At 41.4% G+C, this 26,432-nt stretch overlaps 1 protein-coding gene across 1 annotated transcript in view; it reads right to left on the bottom strand.

Annotated features, from left to right (window-relative positions):
- LOC113058178 (anoctamin-7-like) overlaps nucleotides 1-23,172 on the bottom strand; it is a 29,934-nt gene extending 6,762 nt beyond the window's left edge. The window contains exons 1-14 of the mRNA XM_026225848.1: nucleotides 22,973-23,172; nucleotides 21,427-21,580; nucleotides 21,113-21,170; nucleotides 20,775-20,923; nucleotides 19,503-19,610; nucleotides 19,281-19,417; nucleotides 18,144-18,201; nucleotides 17,744-17,854; nucleotides 17,280-17,445; nucleotides 14,549-14,639; nucleotides 14,375-14,471; nucleotides 14,109-14,252; nucleotides 13,861-13,998; nucleotides 13,670-13,768 (exon numbers count right to left, since the gene is read on the bottom strand). Of these exons, the coding sequence (XP_026081633.1) occupies nucleotides 13,670-13,768; nucleotides 13,861-13,998; nucleotides 14,109-14,252; nucleotides 14,375-14,471; nucleotides 14,549-14,639; nucleotides 17,280-17,445; nucleotides 17,744-17,854; nucleotides 18,144-18,201; nucleotides 19,281-19,417; nucleotides 19,503-19,610; nucleotides 20,775-20,923; nucleotides 21,113-21,170; nucleotides 21,427-21,513 (1,443 nt within the window). The 5' untranslated portion in view covers nucleotides 21,514-21,580; nucleotides 22,973-23,172. The remainder of the gene's footprint in view (nucleotides 1-13,669; nucleotides 13,769-13,860; nucleotides 13,999-14,108; nucleotides 14,253-14,374; nucleotides 14,472-14,548; nucleotides 14,640-17,279; nucleotides 17,446-17,743; nucleotides 17,855-18,143; nucleotides 18,202-19,280; nucleotides 19,418-19,502; nucleotides 19,611-20,774; nucleotides 20,924-21,112; nucleotides 21,171-21,426; nucleotides 21,581-22,972) is intronic.
- Nucleotides 23,173-26,432: the final 3,260 nt, after the last annotated feature.

Here is a 26,432-nt window from a genome sequence, read left to right as displayed (position 1 = left end):
GCCCTCCAAGAGGTTTTGGCAAATCATCACACAGCTGAGACAAAGAAAGCATGGCCTGTTCTAGGCTGTTGTAATTCGGGATGGGTATTTGCTGACCTAACCTGAAGATGTAGTCTGGAGGATATCTGCCAGAAAAGAGTGGATTGTCTATTTCGGATAAGTAGTGAGTTCACCAATTAGAGGAGTTTAAGTACCTAAGGGTCTTTTTCAAGAGTGAGAGTGGGTTAATGAGATCAACAGGTGGATCAGCACAGTGGCAGCAGTAAATGCCGTCATTGTACCGGGCTGTCATGATGAAGAAAGAGCTACGCCTGGAGGTGAAGCTCTCAATTTACTAGTTGATCAATATTCCAAACCTCACATATGGTCATGCGCAATAGCTAACGACCAAATGAATGAAATCGCAGATTTGGGAGGCTGAAATTAATTTTTACTGCTGGGTGTCTGGGCTGATCCTGAGAGACAGGGTTCGAAGTACAGACATGCATGAGAGGAGCGTTGAAAGGACTCAGTTGAGGCAGTTAAGATATCTGTTCACAATATTTTCTGATTGCATATATGCAAAGACAGTGTAAAGAAATACCCTTTGTGAGAAGCAGTTAATTCAGCGGGAGTTAAAAGCAGTTAGTAAGTGTATTTATTTCTTGTCTTATAAGTGTTTAGTGCAGTTGTCATTGCTAGTAAACACTTGTTTGTTTACGGTGTAGAGACATACTCTATCACATGCGTTGTCAGTGTCGTGCGCTTGCTCAGACCTTTGTTGTGATAAACAGTAAAGTGTGTTCAGCTGAATTCAATTTCCGTTTTGTCGGGTATAAAAAAGGTTAGTATACCATGGCAGCAGTTGCGGCAGCCCTACAGTTAAGCCCTCCTTGTGTGAAGACCGAAGAGAGTAAAGACCATCAACTCTACCATGCAACTCCACCGGGCAGGGACACTGGCAGGGAATTTAAGTATTGTTTTGGCTACGTTCACACTGCAGGCTGAAACGACCCAATTCCGATTTTTTTGCCCCTATGTGACCTCTATCTAATCTTTTCACTCTGTCTGAACGACACAGATCCGATCTTTTCAAATGTGACCCAGGCCACTTGGATATGTGGTCCTGAATCTGATACGTATCTGATCTTTTGAAATGCGACCTCAGTCTGAACAGCGAGGCCACATGTATCCGACCCGCACGTCATTGATACGCTACAAACGTCATAATTCTGCGTTGAAGTAGGCGGGAACGAGAAGAGCCACTCACATCAGTATCCCACCATTCCTGGCTGCGACTCTGCACCCACACGTTTCTCTGTACCGACGTTGCTAACACTGCTCCACAAAACGCCATGGCCAAAAACCTTGCTCTACTTCTTTTTAATTTTCTTCTTAAAACGAGAAGATTGTAATTGTGCTGGCTCCGTTGGGAAAATAACTTTAATATTGCAAAAAGAGCTCCGCTGTTGACTACACTATTGTTTACATCCATGTTTAACATTAGCTACTTCCGCAAACAACGAGTGATGTTGTTTACCATTGAGTACTCTTCTGCGCATGCGGGTCACTTCTGGGTCACTTCATGTTCACACAGGAGATCACAAAAGGTAGGTGGCATTTATTTGGAAATGTGAACGGCCTTGCAAAAAAATCAAATTTTTTCAAAAAAAAACGGAATTGAGCATTAAACCCTGTAGTGTGAACGTAGCCTTTGATTAATCTCTTTTTCCTTCTCCTTGTTTCATTTCTGTTTCAGTTTTTTGTTTATAACCAATTCTTACTATGTGTTTCCAGAACCCTACTATCAATACCACTCGCAAACCACACATCACACAATGTAGGCAGCACAATCTTAACAACCTGCACACTTTGCCTATGTCTGCTAATACACTACTTTTTTTCTATTGGTCTCTGGAATTGCCAGTCTGCTGTAAACAAAGCCAATTTCTGTTATTAGTCATTCAAGGTTTAACCTCATGGCTCTAACAGAGATCTTGATCAAACCAGAGGACACTGCAGCACTCTCCAATAATTTCTCATTTTCCCACTCCCCCATTTGACTGGAAGAAGTGGAGGTACTGGTCTGCTCATCTCTACTGATTGGAAGTTTAATCCTTTACCATCGTTGGGTATTGTGATGGCTACGACCACACAGGGTAACATCACCTCAGTTCTAAACATTTTATTACTGTTTTATTTCACCTCCTTAGTTTGTTGCACTTATTTACAGAAATCTAAACTATGATATTTAAATAAGGAACACAATACAGTTTTGATTTGGTTTTTTTTGCTTTACCTTTACATTGATTTACAGGGAGTGTACTAATCCTATGTTTCTTTTTTTTTTGTTGAGTTACCTGGACCTGTTGGGTGCAGTCCCTTCCTGGTTGGGCAAAAGTAGAGGCTAAGGGCTGAGGAGGCCTACATCTGGGAGCCTATATCATTAGGCCATACCATGTCTCACAATGTGCCAGGGGGATTTTGTCCTTAGTTAGCTCTCAAGTTCCCAAGTGTTAGTTTTGTTTACCCCTTCTATGTCATTTGGTTGTGTCAAGCTGTTATATAAGCTTTCTTCTGTATCTTTTTTTTTAGTTAACCTTACGTTATGAGTTGATGTATTTCAGCTTATATTCTGTTATTTTTGTTGACCTTTTTATAGGCCTAGTTATTAATTTTGGTCCTTATATAACTTTTCAATAGTTTGTGTAATAAAACCCCACTTTATGAAAAACCTCCTGTGTCCTCTTCCCTCACTGTCTTGGTCCCTGACAGGTATCAACAGCTCCTTTGAATCTCATTCATTTACTGTTACCTACCCTCTTAAAATAAATTTTGTAGTTGTCTATCGACCCCCAGAACCACTAGGTCACTTTTTTGATCAATCACCTTTATTTATATAGTGCTTTAAACAAAATACATTGCGCCAAAGCACTGAACAACATTCATTTGGAAAACAGTGTCTCAATAATGCAAAATGATAGTTAAAGGCAGTTCATCATTGAATTCATTGATGTCATCTCTGTTCAGTTGAAATAGTGTCTGTTTTAATTTGCAATCAAGTCAACGATATCGCTGTAGATGAAGTGACCCCAACTAAGCAAGCCAGAGGCGACAGCGGCAAGGAACCGAAACTCCATCGGTGACAGAATGGAGAAAAAAACCTTGGGAGAAACCAGGCTCAGTTGGGGGGCCAGTTCTCCTCTGACCAGACGAAACCAGTAGTTCAATTCCAGGCTGCAGCAAAGTCAGATTGTGCAGAAGAATCATCTGTTTCCTGTGGTCTTGTCCTGGTGCTCCTCTGAGACAAGGTCTTTACAGGGGATCTGTATCTGGGGCTCTAGTGGAGCTCTGATGAATTAGATGTGCTGCTCTTAACCTTTCCTGAGGATGGTACTCCCCTAGTTATGCTTGGGGGATTTCAACATCCATCTAGAAAAACCTCTGTATGCTGATTTTCACACTCTGCCTCTTCTGATCTCAACCGAGTGTCAACTACTGCTACTCACAAATCAGGCAACCAACTGGACCTTATTTATGCACAACACTGCTCTACTGATCATGTACTGGTTAATCCACTGCACACGTCGGATCACTTCCACCTCACTCTTAACCTTAACATGGTCCCTGACACATCACTCCACATGTCATCTTTTGACGTAACCTACACTCACTCTCACCCTCTCCGGCTATCTGCAATGCTTTCATCCTCACTTCCTTCCCCTAAACTGTTAGCATTTTTTGATGCTAACAGTGCTACTGATACTTTCTGCTCCACTCTTACATCTCTTTTAGACACTATTTGCCCCTTGTCTTCCAGGCCAGTCCGTACCACCCCTTCTGCCCCTTGGTTATCTGATGTTCTATGCGAACACCGTTCTAAGCTTAGAGCTGCTGAAAGGGTGTGGTGCAAATCCAAAAACACTACTGACCTTAATGTGTATCAGTCACTCCTCTCTTCCTTCTATGCTAATGTATCCACTGCTAAAATGACATACTACCATAACAAAATTAACAATTCATCTAATTCTTGCATTCTTTTTAAAACATTTTCTTTCGTAACATTTTCTTCTTTGTCCTCCTCCTCCCCCTCCTGCTTCATCTCTAATAGCTGACGACTTTGCCACGTTTATCGTTAATAAAATTAAACACATTAGTGCACAATTTTCCACATATCACATATCACCAGCAATCTTACACTCATTTACATCCTTCTCTTCACTCTCTGATGCAGAAGTCTCCAAACTCATCCTTTCAAATCATCCTACTACTTGCCAGCTTGATCCTATTCCATCTAATTTCCTTCAAGCCATTTCTCCTGCAGTTGTACCTGCACTCACTCACATCATAAACACATCCCTCCACACTGGTGTTTTTCCCTCATACTTTAGAAAGGCTCATATAACTCCACTACTTAAGAAACCCACCCTCAACCCATCTCTTTTAGAGAACTACACAGCAGTTTCCCTTCTTCCTTTCATTGCAAAAAACACTTGAACGAGCTGTGTTCAACCAAGTCTCTGCATTTCTCACACAGGACAACCTCATTGACAGCAACCAATCTGGCTTCAGAAGTTGAAATTCAACTGAGACTGTCTTGCTCTCAGTTGTTGAAGCCCTAAAACTGGCAAGAGTTGAATCCAAATCTTCAGTACTTATCCTGCTTGATCTGTCTTTGACACGGTTAACCACCAGATCCTCCTATCAACCCTACTGGCAAAGGGCATCTCAGGAATCACACTTCGGTGGTTTGAGTTTTACCTAGCAGATAGGTCCTTCAAAGTATCTTGGAGAGGTGAGGTGTCCAAGTCACAACATCTAACTACTGGGGTGCCTCAGGGCTCAGTTCTTGGACCACTTCTCTTCTCTGTCTACATGGCATCATTAGGTTCTGTCATTCAGAAACATGACTTTTCATACCACTGCTATGCTGATGACACTCAACTCTACCTCTCATTCCATCCTGATGATCTGACGGTAGCTATTCGCATCTCAGCTTGTCTAACAGACATTTCTTCCTGGGTGATGGACCATCACCTTCAACTCAACCTTGCCAAGACAGAACTACTTGTGATTCCAGCAAACCCATCGTTCCATCACAATTTCACCATCAAGTTAGGCATATCAACCATAACTCCATCAAAAACAGCCAGAAGCCTTGGAGTTATGATTGATGATCAGCTGACTTTCTCAAACCACATTGCTAAAACTGTCCGATCCTGCAGATTTGCTTTATTCAACATCAAGGAGATCAGGCCCTTTCTTTCGGAACATGCTGCACAACTCCTTGTTCAAGCTCTTGTTCTGTCCAGGCTGGACAATTGCAATGCTCTCTTGGCAGGTCATCCAGACAGTTCTATCAAACCTTTACAATTAATCCAGAACACGGAAGCAAGATTAATTTTTAACGAGCCTAAAAGAATCTGCACCCATTTACCTAAATTTATTACTTCAGACTTATGTGCTCTCTAGAAGCTTGCATTCTGCAAGTGAATGTCGCTTGATTGTGCCATCCCAAAAAGCACAAAGTCACTTTTATGGACTTTTAAATTAAATTTTCCCTCCTGGTGAATGACCTCCTCAACTCAATTGGAGCAGCTGAGTTATATATATTGTGACGAGTCAGCTGCCTCCTCCCTGATTGTCACCAGCACCCCGTCGTAAATCGCCGCCCTTCACCAGGCTCCCGACTGGAGTGGGTGTGTGAGAGGGGGGCTCTGGAGGAGTCAGGGCTGGCAGCGTGTGATGGGGCACACCTGAAGGAAATCGAGCCTCATCACCGCCGCCGTTTAAAAGCCCAAAGCGCCCGTGCATGCACGCTGGTGTCCTCATGGGTCCAGGAAGGGTGCGTTGAGGGATTCCCGCGCCACCAGAGACGTGAGCTGCCAGACCCGTGATCCGGAGGAGAACTGCACCCATTTACACGGCCGACGGGCCAGGATGCCCATCCCCTACCATCGTCGCGGCCAACGAGAGAGATGCAGCTGCTAGAGGAAGCCGCCACCCCTCACGCCCCGGACCGAGGAGGGGAGCGCTCGCGGTCGCCAGACTCCGCCCCTTACCTGGACCCTTCCTCCATGAACACTGCCCGACCCACACGAACCATGCAGCACGACGAGGACACCAGATCCCCTGTTATTTTGGATACTCTTCCCCTTTGGCCACCGTTTATCCCCTGTTTTATTTGATTTTGTGTTAATAAAAGCCTCTCTGAGGCCTGACGCCACGCCCACTGTGTCTGTCTTGTGCTCCCCCTGTGCCAATATATAAAAGACCTCTAACACTAGCTTGCTCTATTCTTTTTCTATCTGTTTTCTTTTTATATATTGTATTATTTAAAAGCCCTTGCTACGTGTACTGTGTTAAGCTAACTGAGATTTAATAATAGCACTTATATATCATTGCTCTTTTTGCTGTTTGCTTTTGATTGCTTCCACTGTTGGATAAAAGTGTCTGCTAAATGAATAAATGTAAATTTAAATATAAATGTGTCATGACTTAGGTCTGTGTTGCTATATTTTTGTCTTGTTGTCTGTGTGTCTAGTCTCAGAACACATGGGTTTTGTTTTGACAGCTCATGTGTTCTGCTGTCAGTGTTTCTTCCCCCTCCCACTCGTTACCCTTAATTCCCTGTGTTCCGTCACACCTGTAGCCACTCCTTCCTCATTAGCTCTCCTCTATTTTAGTTCCTCTCGTGCTCTGTCTTTTGTCAGACCGTTGTGATTGTTTTGTGCTTCGAGTGTGATTGTTTCAACCTGTCTGCCTAGTCCTGCCTTGTCGTGTTTTTGGATTTGTATTCTTTCCCCGGGTACTGCTCTTGTCAGTCTAGACTGGTTCTGCCTCCGGTCCCTGCCTCACCTCTCTTTTGGATCTTCTGAGACCTGACCCCCAGCTCCTCTCTGCACTCTGTCCTTTCCTTCAGGGATTTTGGTGTGACTTGACGCTGCGTCCCCCAACGACGCTCTGGTGGATGAGACCTGACGTTGCGTCACAGAAGACGCTTGGACTGGTCCCCGCTGATAGATTTCTTTTGCTCTACTCTGAGGAGTAGCCATTCTTCTGTTTTTTTTTCCTGTTTGCCCAGTGTGGGCTAATAAACTCTGTTACCTGCATCTGAGTCCCGCGTATCCTTGACAGAACGGTCTGACCACGATGGATTCAGCAGGTGCAGACCAAGTAAGAGTCGCAGTCAGTCAACAAGGCATTCTTCTGGGACAGGATTCCAGCCAGTTGACCACCACCACTAGGGAGGTTGAGGGCCTCACAGCCCAGGTAGCGGACCTCAATCTCCAGATTCAGAGGCTCCAGCTTGAAGCCTTGGCCAGCAGATCGGCTACTCGTTCTGAGCCTGAACCCCATGCCAATTGTCCACCGCCATATGATGGGGACCCTAACTCCTGCCGTGCCTTTCTGTCCCAATGTTCTCTGGTCTTCGCCCTCCAGCCTCGGCGCTATGTTACTGAGGAGTCCCAAGTCGCATTCGTGATCACCCTCTTGAAAGGAAAGGCCCGGGACTGGGCAACAGCTGTGTGGGATGCCCGTGCTCCATTCTGTGCCACTTTCCAGGACTTCAGGGCAGAGATGATCAAACTGTTTGACCGCTCTGCTCAGGGCGATGAGGCAGCTGCCCAGTTAGCGCGGTTGAGCCAGGGCAGGCAATCAGTCACCGATTACTCCATCCAGTTCAGAACTCTGGCAGCCTCCTGTGACTGGAATGAGGCAGCGTTGCGTGCAAGGTTTCGGGAAGGTTTGGATGATGACATCCAGGATGAGATCGCCACTCAAGATCTACCGCAGAGTCTTGACATCCTTGTGGATCTGGCCCTCCGTGTGGAGGGGCGCCTTCAGCGTAGACATCAGCGGCGTGGTGCTCAGTCCCCCTGGATGCTGGTGGAGGGCGTTCCTAGTAGTGCTTCCACCTCCTTGTCACCGTCAACAGACCCTGAGCCTATGCAAGTGGGGCGTCTTCGCCTCACCCCTAAAGAGAAGCAGGATCGTCTGACTCGGGGCCTGTGTCTGTACTGCGGGAAGCCGGGCCATCGAGCTATCCAGTGCCCGTTAAAAGCCAGAGCCCATCAGTAGTCCGGGGGATCCTGGTGGGTGCTACTCCTCATGTCGACTCCCCCATCTCTCGTACCATGTTAAAGGTCTCGATTCAGCACAAGGACTCCTTTCATTCCTGTTCTGCACTTATTGACTCTGGTGCTGAGGGCAACTTCCTGGATGCCTCTGTTGCAGCACGGTGGGGTATTCCTACTATTCCTCTTCCTTCTCCTATTTCTGTTCGTTCCCTAAATGGTCTCCTCATCTCTTCCATCACCCATTCCACTACCCCTGTAAGTTTGACTGTGTCCGGCAATCACTGTGAGGTAATTGAGTTGTACCTCCTAGATTCCCCGGGTGCTCCTGTTGTCCTTGGGCACCCGTGGCTGGTGCAGCACAACCCTCATGTGGATTGGTCCGGCAATTCTGTGTTCTCTTGGAGTCAGTCATGTCTTGCGTCTTGTCTTGGTTCTGCTTTGTCTCCTGGCTCTGTGTCTCCTGTTTTTCAGGTTGAGGAGGGTGATCTTGCCGGGGTCCCGGAGGGGTACCGTGATCTTTGTCAGGTCTTCAGCAAGTCCCGGGCCACATCCCTGCCTCCTCATCGGCCGTATGACTGTGCCATCAACCTCCTCCCAGGCACTTCTCCGCCCAAGGGTGGTTTGTATTCCCTGTCTAGTCCTGAGAGAGAGGCCATGGACAAGTATATTCAGGACTCCTTAAATGCCGGCCTCATCCGGCCCTCTTCCTCACCTGCTGGGGCTGGGTTCTTCTTTGTTAAGAAGAAGGATGGGTCCCTGCGACCCTGCTTTGACTACCGTGGCCTCAATGACATCACTGTAAAGAACCGGTATCCTCTGCCTTTGATGTCATCAGCCTTTGAGTTGTTACAGGGAGCCAAGGTCTTTACCAAGCTAGACCTCCGTAATGCCTACCACTTGATCCGTATACGTGAGGGGGATGAGTGGAAGACAGCATTTAACACCCCGACGGGACACTTTGAATACCGGGTCCTACCCTTTGGGCTTACTAATGCCCCAGCTGTCTTCCAGGCCCTGGTGAACGATGTGTTGAGAGACATGGTGAACAGATTTGTCTTTGTGTACCTTGATGATATTCTCATCTTCTCTCCCTCATTGCAGGTCCACACTCACCATGTCCGTCAGGTGCTACAACGGCTGCTGGAGAACCAGCTGTACGTCAAGGCGGAGAAGTGCGTGTTCCATGCCAAGTCGGTTTCGTTCCTGGGGCATATTATCTCGACGGAGGGGATCAAGGCCGATTCCGCTAAGGTAAGGGCCGTGGCCGAGTGGCCAACCCCTGACTCACGGAAGGCGTTGCAGCGGTTCTTGGGGTTCGCCAACTTCTATAGGCGATTTATCAGGAACTTTAGCCTGGTTGCTGCACCCTTAACTGCACTCACCTCTCCTAAGGTATCGTTCAAATGGAATGTACAAGCTCAGGAGGCCTTTGGTGCTCTCAAGTCCCGTTTCATCTCTGCTCCTGTTCTTTGTCTCCCAGATCCGGAACGGCAATTCATTGTTGAGGTGGATGCTTCTGATGTCGGGGTAGGCGCGGTCCTGTCCCAGCGGTCCCCCAAGGATGGGAAGGTGCATCCTTGCGCCTTCTTTTCTCACCGTCTGAGCCCAGCCGAGCGAAACTATGACATAGGTAACAGGGAGCTGCTGGCAGTCAGGCTGGCCCTGGGGGAGTGGCGCCACTGGTTGGAGGGCGCAGCGTTGCCCTTCTTGGTCTGGACGGATCACAGGAATTTGGAGTATATCCGTTCGGCCAAGAGGTTGAATGCCCGCCAGGCCCGCTGGGCACTTTTTTTTGGGCGGTTTAATTTCTCCCTCTCGTATCGGCCAGGATCAAAGAATGTTAAACCTGATGCCCTTTCTCGTTTGTTCGAGAATCCCGGTGAGGAGGTGAGCCCCAGTACCATTCTCTCCAGAGAGGTGGTGGTGGGGTCCCTTTCTTGGGATGTCGAACGACGGGTAAGAGAGGCCATGCGGGAGGGGGAGGTCCCAGGGGGGTGTCCGGGGGGTCGGTTGTTTGTACCGGCTGCGCTGCGTCCTGAGGTCCTTCGGTGGGGTCATGAGTCCAGAGTTGCTTGTCATCCAGGGGTTCGGAGATCGCTGGCTGCCATCCGTCAGCGATTTTGGTGGCCATCCATGGCCCAAGATGTCAGGCAGTTTGTGTTGGCTTGCTCAGTTTGTGCTCAGAATAAGACTTCTAACCAGTCTCCTGTTGGTCTGTTACAGCCCCTACCCATTCCCTCTCGTCCATGGGCACATCTGGCCCTTGATTTCGTCACTGGCCTTCCCCCGTCGAGGGGTAACACTGTTATTCTGACGGTGGTGGACCGCTTCTCCAAGGCGGCCCATTTTATCCCCTTACCCAAACTCCCCTCCGCCAAGGAGACAGCTCAGGTGGTCGTGGACCACGTCTTCCGGATCCATGGTCTTCCGGTTGATGTGGTCTCCGACAGAGGACCACAATTCGTCTCCCGGTTTTGGAGAGAGTTCTGTAGACAGATCGGGGCCTCTACGAGTCTGTCTTCAGGTTTCCACCCCCAGACCAATGGGCAGGCCGAGCGAGCCAACCAGGATCTTGAGCGTGCTCTCCGCTGCCTAGCATCACAGAGTCCGAGCTCCTGGAGTCAGCAGTTGTCGTGGGTTGAATATGCCCACAATTCCCTCCCGGTGGCGTCTACGGGTATGTCTCCTTTTCAATGTTCTGTTGGCTATCAACCACCCCTTTTCCCTGCACAGGAACCCGAAGCTGCGGTCCCGTCTGCCTTGGCCTTTGTCCGTAGGTGTCGGCGCACCTGGAGGAGGGCTGAGGAGGCCTTGGCCCGGGCTTCCAGACGGATCAAATTGGCGGCTGACCGTCACCGGACTCCGGCTCCCCAGTACGTTTGCGGACAGAAGGTATGGCTTTCCACCAAAGACCTGCCCATCCGGGAGCCTTCTCGTAAGTTGGCACCCAGGTTTATTGGGCCATGTCGCATCACCAAGGTCCTGAGTCCGGTGGCAGTGCGGCTCAAGCTTCCTCCCACGCTTGGTCGGGTTCACCCTGTCTTTCACGTGTCCAGGGTTAAGCCTGTGTTTAGATACCCCCTCCCCCCCTTCGTCTAGTGGATGGTACTCCTGTTTACACTGTGAGAAAGCTTTTGGATGCTAGACGTCGTGGTTCGGGGTTTCCAGTATCTAGTGGACTGGGAGGGCTACGGTCCTGAGGAGAGGAGTTGGATTCCGGCTCGGGATATTCTGGACCAGACTCTGATTGAGGACTTCCGCCGGCGACGAGGTGAGACCCTCCGGGTTGCGCCTGGTGGCGCAGCTGGAGGGGGGGGTACTGTCATGACTTAGGTCTGTGTTGCTATATTTTTGTCTTGTTGTCTGTGTGTCTAGTCTCAGAACACATGGGTTTTGTTTTGACAGCTCATGTGTTCTGCTGTCAGTGTTTCTTCCCCCTCCCACTCGTTACCCTTAATTCCCTGTGTTCCGTCACACCTGTAGCCACTCCTTCCTCATTAGCTCTCCTCTATTTTAGTTCCTCTCGTGCTCTGTCTTTTGTCAGACCGTTGTGATTGTTTTGTGCTTCGAGTGTGATTGTTTCAACCTGTCTGCCTAGTCCTGCCTTGTCGTGTTTTTGGATTTGTATTCTTTCCCCGGGTACTGCTCTTGTCAGTCTAGACTGGTTCTGCCTCCGGTCCCTGCCTCACCTCTCTTTTGGATCTTCTGAGACCTGACCCCCAGCTCCTCTCTGCACTCTGTCCTTTCCTTCAGGGATTTTGGTGTGACTTGACGCTGCGTCCCCCAACGACGCTCTGGTGGATGAGTCCTGACGTTGCGTCACAGAAGACGCTTGGACTGGTCCCCGCTGATAGATTTCTTTTGCTCTACTCTGAGGAGTAGCCATTCTTCTGTTTTTTTTCCCTGTTTGCCCAGTGTGGGCTAATAAACTCTGTTACCTGCATCTGAGTCCCGCGTATCCTTGACAAAATGTGTGTGTGTGTGTGTGTGTGTTTGTGTGTTTATATATATATATATATATATATATATATATATATATATATATATATATATATATATATATATATATATATTAATATCATTTGATAATAAATTGAAAGTTAATATATTTTAAATGTTCTAAATTGCAGCTTCTTCATTATAAATGTGTAATTAAATGTATTTAAACATGACACACAAGTTTCAATAGCAATTACATTAAATTATATTTTAGTTTATACTATATTATGTATTTTAGTATTCTTTAACCATATTTTAATATGAGTAATTGTGAATTTATATATAAAGATGTACCTAAGTCCTAATTAAGGTATCGTTCTTTGTGATCCCATGTTTCAAACTTTAGTTAGTGTGTAATGTTGTTGTTAGAGTATAAATAATATCCGTAAAATTCTAAAGCTCAAAGTTCAATGCCAAGCAACCAGTTTGGACTACATCACTCTACATCCTGCAGTAATGACGTCACTAAAACCGTTTTTTGACTAACCTCCGCCCACAAGAATACACAAAAAAGGGGGCGTGGTCTTGTTGTGCTCGCACAGAGAAGAAGGAAGAGTTGCGTTTATCGCCATGTCGTCGAAGCGCTGTTATTTTCATCTCAGAGTCCAAAAATCTTTGTTTGGGCTTCCCAGGGATACTGTACTTAGAGGTCAATGGTTACAATTTATGTTTAACTGGGTTTCCCATGTGCAGCACATTTTGCTGAGGACAGTTTGCTCAATCTCAATCAGTTTAATGCTGGATTCGCACAAAGATTATTCTTGTAAAATGGAGCTGTTCCCTCTTTGTCTGGAGAAGGCGTTGTTTATGGACAACAACTGGTAAGTGTATTTTATTATTTAAGTTGGCGCGTTTAAGTTTCTGTAACTCATTACACAAAGGACAACAATGTTTAGCTTTGTGAAACTAGATGGTAGTGATGTGCAAAAAATCAAATGTGATTTTCGTGCACATCTCATCAGTAAAGGCGCTCCTGTGATTCGTAGTACATCTCCAACACGTGCGTTCAGATCAGGATTGCCAGGTTATCAAAACAAATCCTGCCCACTTGCTTTTCAAAACTACTCCAAAACTAGCCCAATCGCGTTTCCAGGAGGGCAGCGTGTGCTCAGCTGCTGTCGAATCACAACACAGGAACAGCTGGCACAATCAGAACTCGTTATGTATATCTGAAGGAGGGACTTCATAGAACAAGAAAGTCATCAGCCTGTTTTTATGACAGTTAAAACAGCGGTATACAGGTTAATTGTGTGAAAATATACAGAAAAGTTAATTGTGTTTTTTACACGCGAAACATGAACACGTTATATTGCACACTGTAACCACAATCAAAGCTTTAAAAAAAAACAACAACGAAAAACGTGACCTTTAAGAATATTGTTTTCATAATGAGTACTTTTATTAAAAGTGCACTTCTTTTTCCCAAGGGTTTTTAAGTTATTTTGAATAGAAGTGTCAGATAATGTAAATTATCATGTAAATGTACGTGCAAATGATCTAATCAAAAAGAGCAACAGTCACTTCATAATCTTTATTCACTATGTAGATAATTTGGTCAGGTATCAAAAGATAATCTGTTCAGGAATCAAAATAAATTCAAAGAAACTTACGAAAATTATGAAGAACTCATTCTGTGATCTGTAGATAATGATACTTAGGATAGTTCGATACAGGATAATGGCTATTAGGAATATCAAAACAATGGCAATCTGCAAGCACAAAGAATAATATTGAGTCATTGAACGTTTTGGGATTACTAAAGATTTCCCAACAGATGTGAGATGGAAATCCATTGACTAACCATTAGAATGATGACCATATTACCAGTTAGAGTACGACTCAGTCGTTGACTCTCTGGGAAATAGGGTTCTTCAGCCCCAGTCACAGGATTACGAACCGTCATGGGTGCCAATGCTGTGAATTCTGGTCTTGGCCTCTCCTAACATCGGAATGGAAATATTATGGAAAGCAAGAGAGGTAAAGCATTTTTTTTTTTTTGAGGACTAGTTAATATTGAAGGTTAAGACACCCTGTAACTAATTTAATCACCTCTATTTCTTCAAATTCGAAGCAGTCCCATCGGTGGGACAGTATGGAGCATGTGCGTTTCCAGTACTCCAGGAAGGTGACGGCCCACAGAGACATGAATATACTGAAGAACACAGTTCCTCCATTGTCAAATAGTAAGCCTGCCTATTGAAAATGGATGAACAAGTCTTTTGAGAACAAAATGTGATAGCTAATTCACAGAGAATGTTATTTTTGGCTTTATACCAAAATGCTGTACATAATTTAAAAACTTGTAGAAAAGTCACCTTATAAGTATAGCAGATGCTGGAGAGATTCCAGTAGCTGCAGATGTGGCATAGTGGACACATGACAAATGCGCCTCCACTGGAGCAAAGTTCTTCTCTGTGGGGTCAAAGGTCACAATCAGCGCTGGATCATCAACATTATGCCATTATTAACAAGACTGTGATAATACTCACGCTGCCACATCAGTGATCATCAGCCAGATGCCAAATAGAAAAATAATAAAACCCACTACTGCTGCTGGTAATAACCAGCCTGTGTAGAAACCTACAGAAATAAGGAAATAAGAAATACGGACAGAAAGCTAGTCACAGCCTGTTATGATAGAAACAGTTTAAGTTAAGATTTCTGGTGCATTTTTATTTCATTTTTTCTTATTATTAAGTATTCCTAATCAGTATTAACAAAATCATTAATGGTAACACTTTGCAATAGAGTGTCATTACTTAACTTTAGTTACTGCATTAACTAGCATTAACTAACAATTTGCAACATATGTATTACTGTATTTATTGATCTTTGTTCATTTTAGTTAATTAAAAAACAACTGACCATTGTTAGTTCAAGTTAGCTCAAGTACATAAAACAATATTAACAGATTAACATGAACTAAAAATGATAAATGCTTAATAGGTATGTTAATTAATGTAGTTAACTAATGTTTACAAATGGAACACAATTATAAAATTCACCATATTAACTAACATAAATTTGGTTGAATTACTCAATAATAATAATAATAATAATAATAATAATAATAATAATAATATTATATATATATATATATATATATATATATATATATATATATATATATATATATATATATATATCAATCATACATACAGGTGCTGGTCATATAATTACAATATCATCAAAAAGTAGATTTCATTAATTCCATTCAAAAAGTGAAACTTGTATATTATATTCATTAATTACACACAGACTGATATATATCCAGAGACAGTTTATAAGAGACATGTCACTTCCTCAATCCTCAATACAACTATATAAGGAAAACCCATAATGGCAAAGATGGCGGTTGTGTGCACATGTTTCGCCCCTCCCGCTGGAAAGCCAATCATCTGCTTTTAACAGTCAAGCCGGGAAACATTTAAGCCTATCGTTTGGCTCCACTGATGTATGCGCACAGTTGAGGAACCCTTGCGCATGTGTAGTAAAGGTATATCCTGTGGGGAAAAAGGCATTTTAAACCTTATTTTGGGGCAAAATCATCCATTTTTTTCAGCGATTTTTATCATATTTCACTGCTGTTTCTATACATGCTGTTTTTATGTCCCGGTGACCAGTGAAAGTGCAGTTCTGACCATTCATTTAGATAGGAGCTGGTCTTGTTATTCTGAAATAGCTGCCGGAGGCGTTGCCAAGATGGCGGCCGACTGGCACGACTTTGATATATCTCAGTAAATTACAATATAACTTAGGACCAATACAAAGAAATATTTTATCCTGACCAACTAAAAGTATAAAAATGAAAAGTTTGACCATGTACAGCACTCAATACTTAGTTGGGTCTCCTTTTGCCTACATTACTGTAGTAATGCTGCGTGGCATGGAGTCAATCAGTCTGTGGCACTGCTCAGGTGTTATGAGAGCCCAGGTTGCTCTGATAGTTGCCTTCAGCTCTTCTGCATTCTTGGGTCTGGCATATCACATCTTCCTCTTCACAATACCCCTTAGATTTTCTATGGCGTTAAGGTCAGGCGAGTTTGCTGGCCAATTAAGAACATGAATACCATGGTCCTTGTAAATGAAATCTGCATCTCCATAAAGTTGGTCAACAGCAAGAAGCATGAAGTGCTCTAAAACTTCCTGGTATACGGCTACGTTGACCTTTGACCTCAGAAAACACAGTGGACCAAAACCAGCAGATGACATGGCACCTCAAACTATCACTGACTGTGGAAACTTTACACTGGACCTCAAGCAACGTGGATTCTGTGCCTCTCCTCTCTTCCTCCAGACTGATATCCAAAGGAAATGCAAAATTTACTTTCATCAGAGCACATAACTGTGGACCACTCAGCAGCAGTCCAGTCCTTTTTGTCTTTAGCCCAGGTGAGACGCTTCTGAGTGTTCAAGAGTGGCTTGACACAAGGAATGCGAAGCTGAAACCCATGTCTTGCATACGTCTGTGTGTAGTGGTTCTTGAAGCACTGACTCCAGCTGCAGTCCACTCTTTGTGAATCTCCCCCACATTTTTGAATGGGTTTTGTTTCACAATCCTCTCCAGGGTGCGGTTATCCCTATTGCTTGTACACTTTTTTTCTATCAGATCTTTTCCTTCCCTTCTCCTCTCTATTAATGTGCTTGGACACAGAGCTCTGTGAACAGTCAGCCTCTTTTGCAATGACCTTTTGTGTCTTTCCCTCCTTATGCAAGGTTTCAATGGTCGTCTTTTGGACAACTGTCAATTCAGCAGTCTTCCCCATGATTGTGTAACCTACAGAACTAGACTGAGAGACCATTTAAAGCCCTTTGCAAGTGTTTTGATTTAATTAGCTGATTAGAGTGTGGCACCAGGTGTCTTCCATATTCAACCTTTTCACAATATTCAAATTTTCTGAGATACTGATTTTGGGATTTTCTTTAATTGTCAGTTATAATCATTCAAATTAAAAGAAATAAACATTTGAAATATAGCAGTCTGTGTCGTGTGTAATGAATAAATATAATATACAAGTTTCACTTTTTGAATGGAATTAGTGAAATCAACTTATTGATGCTATATGTCCAGCACCTGTGTGTGTGTGTATACAGTATATATATATATATATATATATATATATATATATATATATGAATTATTATTTTTATTATAAAAATATGATAGATACAGTTGTTGTTTTTTTGTTCTGGTATAAACATTTGTAGGTTCAGTCATACCTAACCATGCAAAGTAGAGAGCTATCTTTTCGCCAAAGTATTCACGAATGTGATCCAGAGGTTGGTACTTCCTCCAGCAAGCCCAGCGAGCCCAGTAGTGATGCAGGATCTGTCTCATGTTGAGAGACTGTGGATCTACTGGAGTCTCTGGCATCTCAAATGGGCCCTAATGAGAAGAACACAAATCATTGCCTGTTCAAAATCAACACGATATAGTGCTTGCATAGATTAAGGAAATATTATAAAGACTTTGTGTGTGTGTGTGTGTGTGTGTGTGTGTACGTGAGTGTGTGTGAAATGTTGAAGAACATCCATTAAGAATGAAAGAACATGCATAAAAAAAGGTCAGTTTTGATTTCATGTTTGAAAAATAATTAGTGCTACATATGTAAACAAAGAAATAAATATGTGCATAATTAGTGTGTTTAAGTAATATTCTGATATCATGTAGAAGACTACGGTACCTCATGTAAGGGAAAAGCAGCAGTGAGAACGTGCTCACTAACCAGTCTGCCAATGCCAACCTCCCCTCTCTTCAACGATCCATATGGAGTCCTGGCTAATATCTCATACAGCTTTAGAACAAGAATAGAGTTATTACAGAAAATTGACAGACCAGTGTGACCAGTGTTACAGAAAGTGAAAAATTATGTTTGTCCATTGTACAGTCATTGTACACACTACTCATTTTTTTAAATAAATGAATCTTGAGTGACAAATATGCAAATATGCTTGCAAAAGTTTCTTTGGCTTTGGTAACTGAAAACTTTCATGCAATGCTGAATCCACAGGTGTCAGTATAAAGCTCAATCATGTCGTATCGCTTAGCAACCAAACAAAACATAAAAACCTCTCAAAACTCACTATCTGATGCCTCTGTGTGGTCTTGAAAAAGGTATCCTTGTTTTCATGACCAAGAAACCTAAAAGCAGCATTAAAGATTAGAGTAAGATCATGTATTCTATTAATCACTCTCTTTGCACACTCTTTATAACAGTATATACAATAAAACATACAAAAATACAAAAACATTCATTAGTTAACATTGGTTAACTACCTTAGTTAAAAATAACTAATGGAACCTTATTGTAAAGCATTTCACAAGTGATATTTATTCATGAGACCGCACATCTCATATCTGAGCTCTTCCCAAAACAATTACACTAATTTCTTAAAATAACTTCATTAGGGTAAACTTGTTGCTTGTGTTGAAAATGATGCTATATTATATGAATTATATTTTAACCAATAATATATCATCTTTATATAACCAAATTAAAGTAAACAAGTTGTTTGTAGGTGTGTGTGAGTAAATAAATGGGTCATTTGACACAGCAAGAACTTTGTGTAAGTGTGTGTTTGGAGTGTGTGATGTGTTAGTCTTTAAGGAGGTGCTGACTCTGCAAACACTAAACTGTATGAACTGTATGCTGCATGACAGGCTCAGATCCTCTTTGTTAGGCACGCAGGGTTTGGATACATGTTTACTGGTTTACTGTTTTTAAGCTCACTTATTTTATTCACAAACCCTCAACTTGGTAAAACTGTGTGAGGTGCATATTCTTGAAGTAGTGCTGTCAATAGTTATGTTTGAGGCAAATTTTGGGACTACTGCATTAAAAAAAAACTTGCAAAAAATAAAATTAAAATAAAATTGTACAATACATTTACACATGTATGTGCTCAGCTGAGGTGGATAATTATTTATTTATTCTGTAAGGAAACTAAGATGAAATGACATTTACTGAATACATTCCTGGATTCACAATTATATTATCTTAGAAAAAAATCCACATGCTACCCATGTTGAGCCAACTTTTTATTATTTTATCATTGATACTTGGTGCCAGTTTTTACTCTCTTAAATACATGTGATAGAAACTTGCTTATTTTCAAATGTTTTATGCAATATCCAAATTTTTCCAAAGATTAATTCACAAACATTGGATGGAAACATGGCTAATGTTAATTTGATGACCAGCAGGCTTCTTGGATCAGTACCTCTCTAGTTTATTGGTGTGGAACTGGCAGGTGTAGTAGTCCGGCGGAAGGTTAGGCACATCTTGTGCCATTATGTTTGGGATGTGCAGTTTTTCTAGGATCTTCTCAGACCAGTTTGATATCGGAGTAGTCACAACCTGAAAACACCCGACAGAGCAGAACAGTAAGTAATACTTGAGTATATCATTTACTTTTTGATTTAAAAGATCAGGTATGATTTACCTGTAATGGCACTCGAAGGCTGATCTCCTCTGCATAATAACACAGAACATTCCAGGGTGCACTCAGAAGGACGTAAGTTGTCTTTGTTTTTTCCTGCAAAACCTCTTTCTGAGACACATTCACAGCAGGAGAAAAAAATGACATTAGAACAGGGGATCTGGCCCTCGAGGTCCGCTTTCCTGCAGAGTTTAGCTCCAAACTTGATCAAACACAACTGAACAAGCTCATCAAGTATTCCGGATCACTAGAAAGTTACAGCAGGTGAGTTTGAGCAGGTTTGGAGCTAAACTGCAGGAGACACAGAGACAGTTTGGTTTGGGACACCTAATAAGATCTGATTTTGGTTCTTTAAAAGGGCACTTAGGTGTTGATCCTTCTTTAAAGATGTTGAAGCATCCTTAAAGAAAATGTTTTAACTCTAGAGCATGCTATGAATAAATCAGTATTGCCAAGTCTGTGGTTTTCCAGCATTATTGGTCTACTTTATCACTGTTGCCGCCGATTGTTTTTCATGTCAGTGAGTTAAAGCGACCACGATAACATGATATGTACCCCCTGGAATGAGATTTTTTTATAGAGAGCCACTCTCGAAATGCGATTGGGCTAGTTTAGGGTAGTTTTGAGTAGCAATTGGGCGGGTTCTGTTGTGAAAACCTAGCAACCCTGGCATAAATATTCATCAGAATGTGGCAATTTTAAGTAGTATTAATTACTGTTAATCTTAAATTAGTTTTAATTGTTTAGTATTTAGGACTGCCAGCCCAGGCTAAACAGATGCATTTATGTGTTGTCCGACAGTGTGGAAGGTGTTCAGAAGTGTTGTGGAAAAGTAGTAAAAAAACTAATGCTGTATAACCAATGTCTTGAATCTCCAGCCATGTATGCAGGAATATTCCAATGCCTGGCCTTGTGAAAAAGAAGTGCACTTAAATGTATTGAATGTGCACTTGTAAAGTATAGTTTTTAAAAACTGCAGATGACATTAATGAAATAAATGACTTCATGACAGTTTCTTAACACACTTAAGAAAACTTTTAAAAAGTGCACATTGTAATAAAGCCTTGCTTACTTTAAAGTACATTTTAAATCATTATGTTTTCCAAACACATTACATTCAGTTTGAGCTTAAGTATATGCTTTTATATTATGCCTATTTCCATAATAAGTACACTTCTTTTTCACAAGGCTGTATAGGACTGTGGCTGCAACCCAAATCTAGAACTCGATGCACATGATGTATGTAGTACATGTAAATGTAATGGCATTACCTACCGTCTCCTGATGAAGGCCGGCAGTCTGGAGTCTGGAAAGAAACTCTGCCCTCCACTTCCTGTGAGTGTCACGAGAGGAACCGGACGATACTTCATCTGATTCTGCAAACTTCAGGGGGTTTACAGATTCCTCCCACACCAAGACAAAATCTGACCACACATTCACAACGATGTCTTCATGTTGATCAAATTAATTGAAAATAAAAATATTCAGACATATTCAGAAATAACTATTTATCAGACATTGATAGACAAATGAATGGGAAATGTTGTTATTAGAGAATTTCTTTGTCAAAATTCAAGTCTTTTGATTGCTGTGTTTGTCTGCCCAGTCCTCACCGATCCGGGTGACCCCATCACTGAACACGTTCTTGTTTTCCTGAGGTGCTGCACTCATCTGTGAGTAACATGCAGAAATATCCATTATCAATATGCTTATGAAGAACTGATATTCATATAGAAAATTCGTAGGAAAACCTGTAATGTATGTCTATCATAGATATTAATGGTGAGAGGTGAGGAAATTTGGCATGTTTTCATACATTGTTAACTGCTAATTAGCTTCCTCTCTTTGTGACCACTGATGATTTTTGTAAACCTGCACTTATTTAAACACACACACACACACACACACACACAGATGGTTGTGGTACCTCCATGCTCCCGTAGGCTTTTTCAGGATGGTCCGAGAGGGTGATAAGCGTGGAGATGTCCTCCACTAAATTCTTCTTCCTTTTCATCTTTATCCCAAAATAGCTAGTTCACCTGTGTGTTTTCTGACCGCCAATCTGAAAATCCTCTGCACGTCTTTAAAACATGATATTATATGTTATTATTTTGTAATAAAGCACCAAAAAAAAAAAAAAAATCTGCCATGTACAATATCAGTAAAAAGTTTTTAATATTTTTTTTTAAATGATCTTCTGCTGACCAAAGCTGCATTTAAATGTATTACTGTTCCTTTTTAATGCCTCTACTGAACAAAAATACTCATATCTTCTTTAAAAAGAAATTTTGGTAATGCCAGAACTTGTGACCATAGTTGTTTTTGGGAAACCAACCCCAGTTTTGGCTGTTTCAGTGTAGTTTTGAGGTATTGCAATAGTCTTGGGTCAAATAGAACATGAGAGCAAAATAGTTCTCACCATAAACGTGCACATAAAACTTAAACACCGACATGTAGATAAAGTGAGATGACTAATTATTGAATACAGAAAAGGAAACACTTCAAAACATGACCCAATAAAAGATGTGCACCTACTTATAGAAAAGCTCCTTAAAGAGGCTTGAGTCCCTGAGAGACCATCATACACACAACAAAACAAACACAAACGCTTATAAAACAAAAATATATTTTCATATAACTGGAAGTACTTAAATCTATGCGTTTTAGCAAAATATCTAACCAAGTGGTGTTAAGCGCTCTCTTTTTGTGCCACTACAGCGATGTTAGCTCTGATCTGTAAAGCAGATGTAGTAGAGAACAGAGGAAGAGGATGTTAGTGGAGGGGTCAGCGAGTACAGCGCTTACGAATTAAGCCATCTGAGGGTCGATCTGGGTCAGGTGTCATGTCACAACAATTCATGCTTTAAGTTAATACAAGACATAGTCATCCAGACGATGAACACTATTAACAGCAATTATAATGTGATTGCATAGTAAGTAGCAATATTTTTTTGTATCATTTTAGGCAGTTGATCCTGCTTATATAATGTTCAAAGCTAAATGGATTTTATTTTTATTACTAAATGGATTGTATAGTAAGTATTGGTTTTGATTGTATTGATATATATATACTTATATAGAATATATATATATATATATATTGTTTGTAACATAAAACCCAGTTTAAATTAGGATTTCAGTATTATCGATGTGATAATTTTGAACACTATATTGCTTTAGAATCATGGCTTAAAAATATAACTCTATAAAACACTTGATGTTTAGACAAATTAAGTGACTTCACTTCACACCGAATTGCTCTTGACTTACAAGGATTCGAACCCTATTAGTCAAAAAGGAGAACGTTTTTTTACATTTTCTCTATAAATGTATTTATTCATCCATACAATTTGATCAAAGATACTTATAAATAATACAATACACTCCAACTTCCTGTCAACTACGTCTCACAGCTCATAGGCAGTGCTTTTTGTTTGGGGGGGGGGGGGGGTATTCGCCATCTCTCTGCTCACCTGTAGTTTCTTTCCTGAATCTCTCTCCTCCTCTTGCATTGGCTGACCGTCGCTGCTCCAGTTCTCCTCAGCTCAGAGATGGTGACTTTATATTTAAAAGCCTGTCCAAGCGGCTCTTTCCAAGACTCCAGAGCAGCTGCAGGAACAAACTCTAAGACAGGAAAGGAGGAATAGAGTGCAAGTGAAGAGGGAAAGAAAGGGTAGAGTCTGCTCGTGTTTACTGTTAAGGAGGAGTCTCTCTCAACTTCACCTACACATTTGCAAATACGGACACAAAAAAAAAAAAAAAAACACACACACACTGAAACCAAACACTAATAAATGACTGATATGGTTTCAGATGAAGAGATCTGGTTAAGTTTTCAGCTTTAGTTTTAAACATTATTTCTTATTATTATTTGGTGCTATTAAATGGGGGAAATAACATGATAAATAACACAATCTTACACTGATGCAGTTGCTGACACACATGATGCAGATCAACGACTGACTGTGTGATGGGGGACAATTGCACGATTGTGAAAGTTCAATAATCAAAAAGATATGAGTTAAATTTTAGACACAGTTTTGAACTTTGCAAATGGAAAGTTTAATACAAAACCACAATAAAACTTTTAACTTTTTAAGCGACACAGTGTTTCGTTACCGAATGAATTCATGCATTGAGTGAACAAATAATGATTCAGTGACTCATTCATAAAGATAATTTCCTGCATTTCTGAATGAATCAGCTGTTTGAGTGAATCGGTTGAATGAATGACTCACTTATTATTTACACACAAACGCACACACACACACACACACACACACACACATGTATATATATATATATATATATTAGGGCTGGTAATTTAATGCGTTAATTAGATTAATTAATTATGGAGCAAAAATTATGTGTTAAATTTATAAATGCATTTTATACACAAAATATAAAGACAAATCAGAACTGTTCAACCTTGAGCTACCCACAGTGGCACTTCATTTTTAATCCACATTTTGAACGGATTTGGTGAACCATTGGCCATGGTCATGTTGGATTTGAAGTGGCGCTGCACAGACCGATTGGTGTATGACATCAAAGTACCACGACAGCGATTCAAAAGCACAAAAAGTCGTCTGCTCGCTTAGCTCTTGCGGTACTTTGATGTCACTCAACGATCAGTCTGATGGTGATGATCCGCTTCAAGTCGATCAAACCTAATGAATCGATGAACCATTTACTTCACTCCTGAATGAATCAGCCATTTGAACAAATCAAACGAATGAATAAATGACTCGATGAAATAATGATTAAGCCATTTACCACCACCTACTGGTAGTTTTCGTTTATTAGAGTATAATTTTATTAAATAAATAATTTAATATTTTCATAGTAATAATAATACAATTAAGAAAATAAATTACTAAAGTTATAGTTCACCCAAACAAAAATTACAATTCTGTCATCATGTACTCACATGGTCCAAAAGAGTATATGTAATAAAAATGAATAATTAAACTGCATTGTAATTTAATTTTTCATGTGTGGCATGAGGTCTAGACAACACTAAAAATCTGACTAAACACCGTAAAGAAGCTCAGATAAATACAATTATTATTACGTAATACTGTAACGAGGAGCCAGAGACGTTCAGATCCATGTGCAGAACTTTATTCAGAGAATGGTCGGACAGGCAGAAATCAGGAATGGCGTCAGGTATGTTAGGGGTACCAGAATCGAAAACAGAACCAAGCAGAGATCGGGGCAGGCAGCAGAGAAAAAGAGTCTAAATACACAATCCAAGATGGGACATGGGACGATCAAACACAAACAAAAATGCTCAGAGATGCTAGACAGGCTAAACAAGACTTTGCAGTGAGTGAAAGTGATTGTGTCGCTTATATGTGTGTGTAAATGAGGTGCAGGTGTGGCAAGGAAATTGGCTTATGAATGAGGTGCAGGTGTGGCAAGGTGATTGTGATGCAGTGACTCAAGGGAGATGTAGTTCGGGTGTGGTGCAACAGTATGAGAGGTGCTAGTGTCCAAATGATATGGTGACATCTGGTGGTTGAAGGGTGGAATGGTCCTGAGTGGAGTGCCCTCTACTGAATTTCATGGGCACTCCAGCTAATGATAGTGACAAATACATTGTTAGTTATTAAATGAAACTTTTTCATGGTAAAGATTATAATACACCAGTGACCTCTAAACAGTTCAGGAACAAATCTCACACATTTGGATCTAATTTCAACTATATACAAAAAAACAACATACTGTTCCGTTTTAGTACCTTTTGAAATTGTACTGTACCACCCAGTGATAGTAAGGCTTTTTTTTTAAATGTTTTTGAGAGTTCACTTTTTCCTTTATTTCCTTAATCAAACCGAACATGTTTCAGCAGTAACAAAGTGAATGTTTTGAAAATAAAGCAAGTTGAAATGTTGTTTTTATAATATATATCCTTTATTTCATGTTCATTGACAGCTCTCTAAATTGACTGTTGTTCTACACGCTGGGCAGAGCATTTTCCCATCAACTAATATTTCAGGGAATGTCTCATAAAAAAAGAAAAAAAAAGAAAAAGAAAATGAAAAGAAAAACACAACTCTAAGACCTCTCAAACATCAATGCCAGCAGTACAAAAGAGAGATGACAACATACTACAGTCGATTAAATGGTGACCGTACACTATAAAATAAATAAGGCAACATTTTCATAATGATGACAGACTATTTCAGTATTTAACAGTGAGAGGGTGGACAATATCACCCTGTACAGCCCCATATTAATGAATGGAATGTGTTGTGTGGCACATTAAACGACATTATGGTTAAATTATGATTCATATCTACCATTTCTTTAAGTCAAACTTCTTCGAAACACTGAAAGAGCAGTGTGAATGTCAGATTATGATAGATACCTCCATTCCATTCAAGCCAAACCTCAATAAATGGCTTTCATCCAGCAAAAACATGAAGATATCGGAATCATAGAATCATAATAAATCAGGTATCAGTATTAATCAGAGTCAAAACTATCTTTCAGGGATCATAAGGAAATTCTAAATTGACAAATTGCTATTTGAGACTGAAGTTGGAAAGCAGATATATAACACACTTAAATGGTATTCACTGGCTATTTAAAGGCTTTAAAACATTTCAAGTTTACATTAGTTCTTTTAACTTGAAATGTGTTTAATATATATGTACATCTTATTATGTACATCTTATTCCATAAGTCTACAGTTAATAATTAAGGCCAAAACCAAATGCCTTTTCATGGCATGGTCAGACTGGCATCTGCCCCATAATCCTCATGGTAACGCCAGCGAAAAGTATTCATGGTGTTTGATAAATACACAAAAGAGAAGCCAAGAGGCGTTCAGTCCGATGTGAATCATTCAAGCAAACAAACATTAAACACCACACGGAGTAAAACTTGTGATGATGGACAACACGAAGAAAAACTAAGGAGTTAAAG

This window comes from Carassius auratus, chromosome 40, assembly GCF_003368295.1.
Source record: "Carassius auratus strain Wakin chromosome 40, ASM336829v1, whole genome shotgun sequence".
In the NCBI taxonomy this organism is placed as follows: Eukaryota; Metazoa; Chordata; class Actinopteri; order Cypriniformes; family Cyprinidae; genus Carassius; species Carassius auratus.
The sequence above is the reverse complement of the archived record's forward strand: the minus strand, read 5'-3'. Positions and strand labels throughout refer to the sequence as shown.